General features: G+C 45.3%; 2 protein-coding genes across 2 annotated transcripts; both read left to right on the top strand.

The window, feature by feature from the left end:
* Positions 1–627: 627 nt before the first annotated feature.
* Positions 628–1,600, top strand: EI90DRAFT_3036336 (uncharacterized protein; the record flags this gene model as incomplete). Its single annotated transcript, XM_039058698.1, has 1 exon — positions 628–1,600. A coding segment is annotated over exon 1 (683 nt), but the record flags the coding sequence as incomplete, so codon positions are not given.
* A 587-nt stretch (positions 1,601–2,187) lies between these two features.
* Positions 2,188–3,998, top strand: EI90DRAFT_2093216 (uncharacterized protein). Its single transcript, XM_039052569.1, has 3 exons — positions 2,188–3,325; positions 3,390–3,682; positions 3,755–3,998. Exons 1-3 carry the CDS (start codon positions 2,408–2,410, stop codon positions 3,756–3,758), a joined length of 1,215 nt encoding a protein of 404 aa, XP_038922013.1. The 5' UTR covers positions 2,188–2,407; the 3' UTR covers positions 3,759–3,998.
* Positions 3,999–14,689: the final 10,691 nt, after the last annotated feature.

The raw sequence follows: 14,689 nt of genomic DNA, 5'->3' as shown, positions 1-14,689 counted from the left end.
TATGGTCAATTGTCTAGGATTCCAGGTACGGTCGTTAGAGAGGATGAGCTATCCAATAGCCCTCTAGTTCGGGTTGCATACAGTGCAATGACTAAGTCTCTAGCACACCGGGAGCCCTGCAATAAAGGGAAAAAATGGGGATCGTCCCTCCGTCGTACTGGGCCGGGGCCTTAGTGGGCCTGCCAACATCCCACACTCTCATGCCATACCAATTCTGCGAAAGCAGTCTGCTCATGAAACCAAAACTTTTCGAAACGAGCTGCGGTACTTGATGTCACTGTGGATCATGATGATAATAGTTGCCAGAAACTTCATGGAAGAGCAGCACGGTATTCTGAATGTGTGACAAGAAATACGAAGAATCTTGCGGTGAGCGGGCATGGTATTGGTCACCGTGGACGGGTGTTCCCGGCGCCTTCAACAACAAAGGCGGCACTCGACGACGTGATCGCCGCACGAATTGATATTTTAGTCGTAACTACCTGACGAGGGCTTGTTCGCTTGCTCTGCTATGCCTCGCATCCCTAGCAAGAAATTAGTCACTGGGTTACATGGTGTCAACAAGCAAACCTGCCTCCTTTAGTGATTATCTCACTTTGACCGGAGGCAGCGTTTCCAACTCTTCGGTGGAACATTTATCCTTCACGACTACTCTGCTGTATTGTTGTCTATGGCTATCTGTCGCCTTAAGCTCAGGTGGCATGTTTCCCTTCTGCACATCGATTACCAGCCTTCCTTGCGTGTCATTTGACTATCCACCTGCACTACTCTCCGCATTCCACGAACGATCCGTATGACACATCTTCACTCCGCCGGACCATTTCTACTAGACGACGTCCCCAGGATGTCTTTCAGGCCCCTGTACTCGAATTTCGATGCAGAAGAAACAAGGATGAAACAGAAGGAAGATGATTTCTTAGCGGCCAAGAAATTTCATGCTGATGCAAAGGCCACAGTAGAGGAAGCGAAGAAGGCCGAAAAGCTTGCAAAACGCGAGTTCGAATTTTCGCGGGAGAACTATCGGCGTCGTCTGGGGGTTGAGCGGGAGGTGGGAAAACTCTACAGAAAGCGCGGAGTTCATCCCCTTCAGCAAACAGTCACAACCCCTTTAGCTGGAGTTCTTTCAGCGATCTCTCAGCCCCTTACCCTCGCCGAGCCCGGCCCCCACCAAATGTCCCCTGTCCAACGGGGCTCGCCAGTAGCCGCGTCTTACACCCATTTCCCTCCTTATGCCCCCAGAACTCCTCGTACGACTCCTGCTTCCAAGGCTTTCCATCCCTCCCAGTCATATTTTTTGCCCACGGCGGTGTCCTCTTATTACCCTTATGCCCACGCTGCGTACATAACCCCAGAACTTTCTTACCCTTACCCATACGTTAACACACCACCCCACTCTCCTGTTGGACAGCCCCTCTATCACAATCCCACCATGACTTACTGGATGGGTGACACTGAAGTTGACAGCCTGATCTGTAACTAAATGTATGCATTCTGACCGAATCGTAGTTAGTACATGCTTTTTATTGGCCGAGATTTGCGCGACGTTTGTCTCGTCATGACCCGAATACGACATCTGTTACAAGAATTATGTATTGGACCCTTTGCAGATGCAGTGCGCAGCAAAACAGTTTTCCTTCTTGAACTGGACTTGTTGCTTGAACCGATTGATGTTAAGTAAATATGCGAAATGACAGGGACGTTTGAGTGGGCATATTGACGAGGAATCCAGACGAATTACTCGAATCGGCCTGCAGTTTCCGGTGTCAAACTGAATGGATTCGCGCAGACAATTGAATCAGAAAGCTATCTTGTCAATCACAAGTCAAACAATAACAAAGGCAAATGACCACAAGAGTTCCCCTTGTTGGCCTTGCTTTCGACGCGGTATCCAGGGACCGGTACAGAGACACTTTCAGTTCAAAACCCCGGCTACACGGTTTATTCCTACAGGTGGCTCACGGATCTGACGATCGTTCTTCGTCCTTGAATGTCTGCTATCCAACACAAACGATTAGTTGTCTCTAGTCAACCTCCAGCCCCCTGTATAACATGTTGTCGCACGTCAACGCCGGCAAACATTGTTGCCTCACTAATTACATAAGTCCGCATGAGACTCGAGTGTCAAGATACCGAAGGATTTGCCATTGGCAACTTCTTCTCGAACAGCGAATCTATTGATCCTTTCTCTTGACGCCCAATCACTTATCGCTCTAAAACCGAGGAAGGGACTGCCTTTTTGGTGTCAGACTATTTAAGACCCGCGTGTCTGCGCACCGGATACTGCGCGCTGCTCCTCTGCAAGTCCTCCTTTTTTCCATCCCCTTAAATATTTTCCATCTGCGCCGGTCGCCTCTTTCCTTCCCTCTGGACTTCACATTATTTATACATATTGGGACTCGACACTGACATGGCTTTTTACCCTTACCCCGCGCAAAACGGTGTATACGCTGCCCCCATAATAGCGCAGACGGTATCACCATATTCTAGCCATTACTCTAGCTTTGATGAAAGAGAATCCGTGGTCGAAAGGTGTGGAAAGGAGTTTTTCCAGGCGAAAAAACATGCAGAGGAGGCGCAAAGGGTGGAGCACCATTATGGACACGCCTACCAGAGGGCCAAGGAAGACTTCGAGAGACGTAGGAAGATCGAAAGGGATACTGAAATATATTATCGTAGTCGAGGTCTCCGACCACCTTCTTACGCGGCCGCATATCCCCCTGGGTCCTTCGTCTCGCCGGTGACAGCTGCTGCGCCTATTCTCACCTCCCCTCTTCAGTATAGCCCATCGTTTGTCCCAAGTGGGCCAACGCCGTACGTAGCCCCCCAAAGCACACCTAATTTCGCTTCGGGACCTATCCCGTCCTACCCTGGTGGGGCGTATGTGACTCCGGGGATTCAGATAGACCCTTGGCAGCATATTGCCCCTGCACCCGCCTATTATAACGTATCTCCGCCTCCGCCTAACCCCTTCTCTCTCACTCCAGAATCAACACGGATGGCGAGCCAGGTCCAGCCGAATAAATGGAAAACGGGAAAAACTTCCACGCTTTTTCAGAACGAGCGACGTCCTCAGGAGCTAAACTCCCATCGATCGACTGTTCACATCCACCCAATGCTCTCTAGTGTAGATGGGAAAACCTATCCGCTTATCGTAGATCTTGCGAGGAGGCGCAAGGACATCACTTCGATCGAGGAACCAGGGACGCGCTGGGAGGACGAAGAGATATTGTCACAGCCCGCAACCTTGCCCAGAGTCACTCGCCTGAGACTTATGTCTCCGAAGGTTATGGGTCCTATTCAGATTGTCAACCGAGGAGGAGTTACGGTGCGTTGTAGCCTTCCACCTTTCAATACCAGTCGCCCAGTTCTAATTCTCAACGTTACCACAGGTGAACGATGTTTTTATCCATCTATTTGATCACTTTCACCAGCCAATACCCAGTCCTGCTATCCCCGAGGAATCCCTTGTACAACTCCAAATAGCCTATCGTGCAAACATGCGGCAATGGATGGGAGACCCCACACAAATGCCTGACCATTTCCGAACAGTTGATAATCTTTACGGAGAACCTATTTTCGACGGTCTCCATGCTGATCCCGATCTTGTTGACGAGTGGCTGGGCGAACGTGATGCCGCTACCCTTATAATGAACTTCAAGTCAAGGACCTCACTCGGAGATATGTAAGTACTCGATGTGAAGGCCACGTTTCCTCATCTTACTTGATTCGAGTTCTCATCCTTCGTCGCCAATAGATAGCAGCCTCGCTCTCCAGCCATATCAAGCTCAAGTAATATCACTTGCTCCTCCCCCCATTGCCATCGCGGCCGCGGAACATTGGGAGCCGCCGCCTCCAAACGTTACCCAAGCATCCCAACCACACATTCATGAAGAAGATCTCTTCAATGCATTGTGTGCTCAGCAAGAATGGAAGTTTGAGCCTCTTGGACGCCGTCAGAAAATAGGCAGATTCTTTCGTCGTTTGGTGGGGAAAGATTAGCGTCCCCGCCCTATTCCCTTTTCAGTTAATATCGGACTAATCACTAATCTCTACCCTTTTCGCTCATTTATAATCCCGGTTTCTTTTGCCCTGTCCACAACCTGTTATGATCTGTACGGATTTTTCACGCATTCACGACTACGATATTGAGTTGCGGCATGAAAACTTTGAGGCTTAGAGCCAGACAATGGATGAGCACGTCATTTTTCTGGTGTGATTGGTGTTGAGGAATACAGGACTACGTGTAGCGGCATTTATCAAACTCAATGAGGGTGGTGTCCAAGGACAACTCGATCCCTACATATATATGCCGGCCTTCATTGGGCAGTGCTAGAAATGTTTCCACCCAGACGATATCCTTTGCAAGAATCAAGAGAACACAAGAAAGATAGGTATATAACCCACCTCGAGAGATATCACCTAGTGGGGCAAATCCTCCCATCGATCTTCAACACCGGCCACACATTTTCCGAACATCTGTAAGTGGCGACTCGTCAATGGAGGAGGATCTCCGCACGCACTACTTGGCCGGACAAAGGAGGATGGGTGCACTCCGCGGGTCGGACTCGTCAGGCCGAGTTTGGACCTGAAAGATGCGGTCCTGGAAGAAAGTGCCTAGTATAACCTATTTGGAATGGGTAATAGATAGTAGTATAGATACACTAGCGAAGCCGCAAAATGGTCTAGGACACGGGTGTCCCCACAGGTCCTCTCGCACTTTATTCCCGCATCGAGCCACGGTTGATGCTTCCAGGATGTGCAAAACTGAAGCTTAGTCTGAAACTCGACCCTCGGCTTTGTGGCGGCGGGAATCAGTGACAAGGCGTGGCAAATGCTTAATGCAAGTGCAGTGGCTACAACAGAGATCAGAAAGTATGACTTCACGCCAATAAAGGCTGGTAACCTACTTATCTTTCGCGGCTTGCAGCTTGAGATACTGACTAGCGCCGCCCCTTGTTCACAGTGGAAAATATTTACCATTTTTTGTCTGGTAAAATACGAGCTCAAACACCACTGGAGCGGCGGTAATATACCAATTTGTATGCAGTAATTGACCAGAAATGGATACCAGACCAAAAATGGTGAATAACATCAGTTTTTCTGGTGATGTACGATGTTTTTTATGGTAAACGGCCATTTTTACCAGATTGGTATTTGGTCATTTACTGATTCGTTGTTGGTACTTTACGATCTTTGGCATGGTACAATATGGGTCAGAGAATATTCATTTATATGATAGTTAATACACATAGTGTGGCCATCAGAAGTGACCCACAGGCGATGCACGAGCAGTACAGTACCAAGAGAGATAGAACGGTAGTGGAAAACTCGAAGCATTCTATGCGAAAAAGAGCAGAGGTGGGATTGGGCGGAGTTGAATGAGTCGGCGATAGCAGTGTGAATAAGAGTGAAAGGAGTCAGCACAAGTGACCAGAGAGAAGTACTGTAAAAAAGTAGTAGTTAGTACATGGGTTATGACTTTTGGGAGTGATAAGCGATGGAAGACATAGCTAGGTCAAATCCCTGATGGCTTGGGCATCGGCATTACTCTGCTTTTTCCCTTGCTGTTTGTTGTATGGGATGCTCCATGCTCGATCGCATCACATGATGAGTTGTCAATATGTGTCAGGGCCCGGCCTCGGACTCGGAGGCTCCCTGACCTCAACCCCCATCTGGCCTGTCCTCACACTATGCGGGGCATGAGATGTATAGTAAGAGGAAAGATAATATATACACTTGCCTATGCAGGGCATGAGATGAGAAGAAGGGTAAAGGTCTCATCTCCCCGCATGGTTGCTATATAAAGGAATGGGTCACATGCCCACAACTATACAGCTCCTAGAGTTGTGTAGTGTGACCTGGAGGGAACATCCAGGTGGCAGTGCCCAGTAAGCGTGGGAATCGTTCTGGGCGAGTTGCTCACCCAGAACTGTGGCTGTGACCCGTGGGAACATTCTGGGCAAGCTGCTCGCTCAGAAAGTTCCCACGCTATCCTGTGCGCGCGTGTGTACACAACACAGAAAGGCAACAACAAGGCAACAATGAAGGAATGGAAGGAAGGGATTGGTTGGGGAGTCTGGGGCACCCTAGGGCAGGGTGCTGAACCCTGACAATACAGCTCTTTGGGTTGGGCATTCAGCGACCCACTCAATTTCATAGTCTCACGCTCAGGGTGTTTTGAAACAAGCTTTGAGAGTCAGTTAGAACAGAGATCCGCAAGAGAAATAAAGGGACCAACCATGTAGCTTCTCCAAGGGCGTCGAGTGTGCGTGAGACTACATGTCAGACATCATGCCCAAGAAGGCCATGTGAAAACTTGGCCTTGCAGATCAGGAGTTTTGATTTTCTGTGCAACAGAGAGATCCACAGATCGGGTGAGTCCCATGAGTATATGCTATGCTCATGAAGAGGAGAGTGCATCGCAATCTAATGAAGGACAAAAGACGTGTGGAAAGACGCGTGGAAAGACATGTGATAGGATGCATGATAAGGCATGTCAGACAAGACTGATGATGTTGGAATTCTGATGGTTATGGCTCATTTGCCATGGAAAGCGTGTTGCCTCACTAGTGGAGCAATATAACAGGCTAAGAAGACTCAATGAAGCGTGTTTTTGGCCAAAATACACAATAGCATTTAAAGTCGGGAGGAGGGCAGATGGTGAGAGGCAAAGGTAAGGGACTTGGGAGTTGCCGAATGCAACTTATGCACCACAACTGTTAATGCATCGCTCCAAACTGTCAACGCGTTGAAGGAGAGAACAAAGGAAGGTCAGTTGGGAGGTTCAAACGAGACCACCACCAAGCTGTTCCCTGGTTCTTTAGTTAGGATGGGGAAGTGTACTAGTGTTATTTATTGTAAATATAGTACCAATCCGAGTGTTTTGGCTAATTCTATTTTTATGGGTTAGTTTTAAAGTTCCTGGGAATTGACTTACAGATAAACCGAGCCCTGTGGAGCTGTTTCTTTATTGAAATTTCTTAATTTGTCTAGGTGTAATTCTGTGTAGCATTGTTTAATTTGGATTTAAACTTGAATTTAATCTTCTACTTGGTGAAGTTTCAAAGATTCTATTCAGTTAATGAATTTGGATTGTGCCTGGAGTGTCCCTTGGGTTTGTTTTATTTTTGTCTTATTTTATTGCTTGTTTTAACAGTAGCAAGATAACTGTTTTGTGTTTACACTTTGAAATCTGGAGTGTTAACCAGCTCTCCTGTTGAAATATCTACTTAATATTTCTCTCCTTAATTGCTGCCTTTTACTACAGTGGCAATCTTAACTGTATATCACTTTTCGCACTGGAGTGACAACCAGAAATGCTTGAGAAAAATAATACTCTATTTTCTTACTTCTCTAAGGGGGGCGAAAAGTCGCAGAAAGGGTCTCCCTTTTATACTCCTTGGGTCGCCTTCCTTTTTCACGCTCTACCTTCTATTTACAGGATTTATTTACAGTGTATTTTTCTCAAACTGAATAAAAAATGAAATTTTCACGCTATAGTTCTACTGCGCTTTTGCTGCGCTGAACTGCGGTTCTACTGCGGTCAGACTGCACCTAGAATCCTTATTGTCCTCCCTTGCCTAAGCTATTTTAATGGTTAATTAGAACTTGGCTGCGCTGCATTTGTCGCAGTTACCTATTTCAAATTCCCTATATATACCATTAAATTTGCTATGACTCGATGATTCTGAATTCAAACTTCGCATTACTATGCGTACGGCTGTGCTGAGACCTTCAGCTGATTTATTCCATTTTTATTTAGTGACATTTAGTTAAAATGAGACTGAAATGGTAAATGAGTGAATTATTCAGGTTTAAAACTGAAAGAAAAAGTTGCTAGTAGTCAAGAATTACTCAAACGAATGTGTTATAGCTCTCCACCTCATTAGAATATCGTTCCCTAAAATTCCTGCCATGGTCCGTCGTAGTTTAGTGGTTTTCGTGAATTTCGTTCATATTCCCTGATTCCCCTTTGTATTATCACATCCTAATCCTCCATATGTATTGTTCGTTGTTATAGTAGGTCGTCCTTGAAGATATCATATTTTTATGTATTTTATTTAGGACTCTGGACCTCTTGAAGCTGTTTTCCCGCGCGTTTTCAGGTTTCTAACTTCATGTCCCTATATCTCATTCATTTCTGGATGTTTTCTCACGTTCTTGGTATCATAAATTTTCATTTATTCCCACCTTTCCAATGGTACCAAGGTTGTGTCCTATTTCCTGGTATTCGTTGAGTTAGCAAAAGTTCGCGCGCACATTCGGTAATCACGTGCATCATTCCCATAGTCGTTCGTATGCGGGTGCCGTTTCCGTTTAATTGTTCGGGATTTATGATATGCACGGGTTTTTATTTCTTTCATATGGGCTTCTGTGATTTATTTCAGATTTTTCCCTCATGATCTAAGGTTGTTTTGCACTTTCTGTGCTTTGTTTTGACCGGGCTCTTCCTTATTTGAACGGAAATTGGTCTTCGCAATCTGCCGAAGTGCGGATCTCGGTTCCAACGGCCGGTTCCCTGCGCATCGCCACCCTCACGTGTCATTACACATGATGCGGATTTCTATATTCCCGTCATGGGTATAACTTCACAACGGCTGGACCGTTTGGGCTGAAAATTTGCATAACTATAGTTCCCCATTTTTAATAATTTCCGTGTAAATTTCGTTGTATGTTTTAATTATGGTTCCTACGCAAACATCGTCTTTTCCCTGAGCTCGGACTTTTGATGTCGCTATTCCCGTTATTGGATATCTCATTAACGCATGATCCTTTTATTATGAAAATTTGGGAGGATTAAGATTAGATTCCTTCCTTTCTAATGGCCTATCAAGCTTGTCTCGGTCGTTACTGGTTAATTTTCGCGCTTGCCTTTTAGATATTGTCCTCGTTTTGCAGGAGTTTTAGTCATATCTCCGTCGTTTATGGGTAGTTTCCCCTGTAATTACTCTCATTGGGTCTGTTTGGGGGACATCTACATTTCCTATTATAAACACGACTTTGAATTTTGCATTAGTTCCTGAGGAATCCTTGTTCCGTGGTACTTCCATCCTTGGCTACGTGTGCGGACGTGGGAAAGTAGTTTCCGTGGAGGTTCTCTGATTGTTTTTATAGTCAAATCTTGGTCGATTGTCCTAATTCTTGTTTTAATATTTGCTATAAATTCCCCCGGGAATTCCGTCTCGTTGATGGTAAGCTTGAAGTATTTTTGCTATTTTTCTTTCTTTCGATTTATCGCGTATAGTCATAATAATTCGTAAAAATTTGTGTCCTTCTGTTTTCTTATATCTACTTGTCATATGAGGTTTTGTGATTTATCTGGCATATTTCCATAATGGGTTTCCATAGTGTGACCGTTATTTCTCCTACAGCATCACTCCAAACAGTCTGCTGTAGATTCAAACCCCCATGTCCATCGAAGGACACTGCTTATCAAGCATATAGTACTTGAATGCACTCTCCCAACTTCGAATTTCCTGGGCATCAAGGTGCCAACGACCCACATCCTGGCTCTCCTTTCTTTTTTTTTTTTTTTTTTTTTTTTTTTTTTGGTGGAACCCCAGTAGCTTTCGCAATACAATGAATGTATTTGGAGTTTGTTTGGGAAATACAAGTTCCCGGTAGGATTAGACCGGATCTGCCACCGTGAGGAAATGCATTACGCACTGGAGGATTCGTCACTGTTGTTAGAACTTGCGGATTCGGACGACTCCGGAGCGGAATCGGAGACTTAGCATGGAAGGACCTTGGCCTCAGCAACTCAGGCGGAGCGCTGTGCCATTGCTGGTTGTCCTAGGGGTCCCTAATTTCGGATCTAGCAGAGGGAAAGTCTCTTGGGGGAATTCATGTCGATTTCGGACTGAGGTTACAAGTTACTAGGTACATTGTATATAAGGAGGGGTCCGGAATCAAAAGGAACAAGGGTAGGACAAAAGGAGACAAAGGGAGATGGAAAGAGGAACAACACCGAGGGTCAAGTGTTTGACTCAATGGTGTTTCCCAAAGGAGGAATGAAGGGCCAAGGCCCAAGAAGGAAGGAAGGAGGATGGGAGTCGGGAATGGCTAGCTGACTGAATAGAAGGAAGCAGCAGCCCAAATAGGAATGAGGGAGAATAGTGGAATTGAAATGGACAATGCAATAGTTGCAAGGTCTGGAGTAAGTCCGGAAAGTCCGAACTTGGAGGTTAAACTCCGGAATATTGGCAAAGGTAATTAAATGGAATGAGCTAACCAATACAATGGGTATAAGTGGAGGTGGGGTCAAAGTCCGAGGTCGGAGCTAAGACCGGAGGTTCCAGAGACGAGACGTGAACGGGATACCGGAGCGGAGGTCCGGAGTCGGGAGCATAGGTTTTGCGTACTCGTCTGGAAGGTGTCGAGGTTGGGGTCGGACCCGGAATGTTCCGGAGTCGGACCGAAGGTGGTGTCCTAGCCGGAGGTGGGATAACCTCTTGGGAGTCGGCAAGGAGAAAGTGATGGGAGGGAAGTAGGGCTCCGGAAGTCGGAGTTCGGAGTTCCGGGAGCCCGGAGCGGAGGTCGGGATTGTATGGATATGACAACTGTGTGGGACTCCCAGCCCCGATCATGGGGGGTCCGGTATACCCACTAAAACCTCATTACTATTTAGCCAGTTGTCCGGTAGTTTGTATTCTTCGTGTAGGTTTCCGCTCCAAGTATGGAGAACCAGATTGGCTGGAAGGGCCTTGCGACCATATCTCTTCCGGTTTGTCAGCGTTGAAGGAGAGAACGAAGGAAGGTCAGTTGGGAGGTTCAAACGAGACCACCACCAAGCTGTTCCCTGGTTCTTTAGTTAGGATGGGGAAGTGTACTAGTGTTATTTATTGTAAATAAAGTACCAATCCGAGTGTTTTGGCTAATTCTATTTTTATGGGTTAGTTTTAAAGTTCCTGGGAATTGACTTACAGATAAACCGAGCCCTGCGGAGCTGTTTCTTTATTGAAATTTATTAATTTGTCTAGGTGTAATTCTGTGTAGCGTTGTTTAATTTGGATTTAAACTTGAATTTAATCTTCTACTTAGTGAAGTTTCAAAGATTTTATTCAGTTAATGAATTTGGATTGTGTCTGGAGTGTCCCTTGAGTTTGTTCTATTTTTGTCTTATTTTATTGCTTGTTTTAACAGTAGCAAAATAACTGTTTTGTGTTTACACTTTGAAATCTGGAGTGTTAACCAGCTCTCCTGTTGAAATATCTACTTAATATTTCTCTCCTTTATTGCTGCCTTTTACTACAGTGGCAATCTTAACTGTATATCACTTTTCGCACTGGAGTGACAACCAGAAATGCTTGAGAAAAATAATACTCTATTTTCTTACTTCTCTAAGGGGGGCGAAAAGTCGCAGAAAGGGTCTCCCTTTTATACTCCTTGGGTCGCCTTCCTTTTTCACGCTCTACCTTCTATTTACAGGATTTATTTACAGTGTATTTTTCTCAAACTGAATAAAAATGAAATTTTCATGCTATAGTTCTACTGCGCTTTTGCTGCGCTGAACTGCGGTTCTACTGCAGTCAGACTGCGCCTAGAATTCTTATTGTCCTCCCTTGCCTAAGCTATTTTAATGGTTAATTGGAACTTGGCTGCGCTGCATTTGCCGCAGTTACCTATTTCAAATTCCCTATATATACCGTTAAATTTGCTATGACTCGATGATTCTGAATTCAAACTTCGCATTACTATGCGTACGGCTATGCTGAGACCTTCAGCTGATTTATTCCATTTTTATTTAGTGACATTTAGTTAAAATGAGACTGAAATGGTAAATGAGTGAATTATTCAGGTTTAAAACTGAAAGAAAAAGTTGCTAGTAATCAAGAATTACTCAAACGAATGTGTTATAGCTCTCCTCCTCATTAGAATATCGTTCCCTAAAATTCCCGCCATGGTCCGTCGTAGTTTAGTGGTTTTCGTGAATTTCGTTCATATTCCCTGATTCCCTTTTGTATTATCACATCCTAATCCTCCATATGTATTGTTCGTTGTTATAGTAGGTCGTCCTTGAAGATTTCATATTTTTATGTATTTTATTTAGGACTCTGGACCTCTTGAAGCTGTTTTCCCGCGCGTTTTCAGGTTTCTAACTTCATGTCCCTATATCTCATTCATTTCTGGATGTTTTCTCACGTTCTTGGTATCATAAATTTTCATTTATTCCCACCTTTCCAATGGTACCAAGGTCGTGTCCTATTTCCTGGTATTCGTTGAGTTAGCAAAAGTTCGCGCGCACATTCGGTAATCACGTGCGTCATTCCCATAGTCGTTCGTATGCGGGCGCCATTTCCGTTTAATTGTTCGGGATTTATGATATGCGTGGGTGTTTATTTCTTTCATATGGGCTTCTGTGATTTATTTCAGATTTTTCCCTCATGATTTAAGGTTGTTTTGCACTTTCCGTGCTTTGTTTTGACCGGGCTCTTCCTTATTTGGACGGAAATTGGTCTTCGCGATCTGCTGAAGTGCGGATCTCGGTTCCAACGGCCGGTTCCCTGCGCATCGCCACCCTCATGTGTCATTACACATGATGCGGATTTCTATATTCCCATCATGGGTATAACTTCACAACGGCTGGACTGTTTGGGCTGAAAATTTGCATAACTATAGTTCCCCATTTTTAATAATTTCCGTGTAAATTTCGTTGTATGTTTTAACTATGGATCCTACGCAAACATCGTCTTTTCCCTAAGCTCGGACTTTCGATGTCACTATTCCCGTTATTGGATATCTCATTAACGCATGATCCTTTTATTATGAAAATTTGGGAGGATTAAGATTGGATCCCTTCCTTTCTAATGGGCTATCAAGCTTGTCTCGGTCGTTACTGGTTAATCTTCGCGCTTCCCTTTTAGGCATTGTCCTCGTTTTGCAGGAGTTTTAGTCATATCTCCATCGTTTATAGGTAGTTTCCCCTGTAATTACTCTCATTGGTTCCGTTTGGAGGACATCTACATTTCCTATTGTAAACACGACTCTGACTTTTGCATTAGTTCCTGAGGAATCTTCGTTCCGTGGTACTTCCATCCTTGGCTACGTGTTCGGACGTGGGAAAGTAGTTTCCATGGAGGTTCTCTGATTATTTTTATAGTCAAATCTTGGTCGATTGTCCTAATTCTTGGTTTAATATTTGCTATAAATTCCCCCGAGAATTCCATCTCGTTGATAGTAAGCTTGAAGTATTTTTGCTATTTTTCTTTCTTTCGATTTATTGTGTATAGTCATAATAATTCGTAAAAATTCGTAAAATTCGTTAAAATTCAGGTCCTTCTATATTTTCTCATATCTACTTGTCTTATGAGGTTTTTGTGATTTATCTGGCATATTTCCATAATGGGTTTCCATAGTGTGGCCGTTATTTCTCCTACAGCGTGATGTCTTGTTATTGAGGCCTGCTTTCAGGGCATTGTACACATTGTTTAGAGAGGTGGGGGGGTCGTCTGGGTTCATGACTCTACAGCATCTCACTTTCCAGACTTGCCACGCAGATTTGAGGATTACTATTTTGAATAGTCTTGTTCCCCCGGCTTTTGTTAGTCTGTTTCCAGTCGTTGTTCTGATGATGGGGGCTGCCATTACGTAGGAGATGTCCAGGGAGGCGGGCCAAGGGATTTCTCTGCAGTCACATATCTTTTTGGCGGAGGCCCATATTCTCTCCCCGTGGTTCAGGGGGCAGTCGAACAAGATGTGGCTCATCGATTCTGTTTGTTGGCAGTGGTTACACTCGCTGCAGTGCTCATGCCTGGGGATTTTCTTCCAGTAGTTGCCGATCTTGAAGCAGTTGTGGATTAGTCTCCATACAAAGTTACGGATCTCTGGGGATAGGTCTCTACGGTTACTGTTTAGGCCTTCCCATATTCTGTCTGGGGTGGGGGATCTGTTGTTCATGTTTTCGAGAGCCGATTGGATTAGGTTAATGTTGTCTGACACTGCGGCTCTGTGAACGTTTATTTTGGTAAGTCTTGCTCTATGGATTAGTTTGGCGGCAGTCGATTGGTTTAGGGCGATTAGGTGTGCACCGTTGGGGATATTGGGTAGGGGGGGGTTACTGGTGGGTGGGGTTCTGGCTCTTGTTGGGCACCTTGGGCGGCTAGGTAGTCGGCCTCTTCATTGCCATGGATACCGGAGTGGCCTTTGAGCCACTCAAACGAGGTGGGTTTAAGCCTGTTTCTCAGGGCACTTTGTCAGGGCCCGGCCTCTGTCCGGGGGCAGCCCTATCTCAGAACTGGACACTTGCGGTGTCCCAGGCAGCCAAGTGCTGGATCCTACCCCAAGCTCCTCAAACTCACTAAGCAGGGATTGAGTTGTCATGTATTATGGAAGGTAGCTACAACTTGCCTAAGCGGGGATTGAGTTGAGAAGAAGGGTAAGTTTCCCTATTCCCCGCTTGGCTACTATAAAAGGGAAATGTACTATACAGTTTGTAACGTGACTAAGGGTAGGAGCTGAGCATGTTCCCACGAAAAGGTGTCACATGGGTTAAGGTGAGTTGCTCGCCTTGACCCACGTGATTTTTCCTGCGGGTTCGCGTGTGGGCTGTAGTTGCGAAAGGTGTGTGAAGATGGGAGGATCAGGGAAGTGGGGGGAGGTCAGGGAAGGTGGTTCTGGGGTTGTATGGTCAGGTGTGGTTGCCCTGACACACTTACTGTCAGTTTAGTAATGTACTGGTGTTTGGCATGTA

This window comes from Cantharellus anzutake (genome assembly GCF_015039405.1).
Source record: "Cantharellus anzutake strain C23 chromosome Unknown EI90scaffold_5, whole genome shotgun sequence".
Taxonomy (NCBI): Eukaryota; Fungi; Basidiomycota; class Agaricomycetes; order Cantharellales; family Hydnaceae; genus Cantharellus; species Cantharellus anzutake.
The sequence above is the reverse complement of the archived record's forward strand: the minus strand, read 5'-3'. Positions and strand labels throughout refer to the sequence as shown.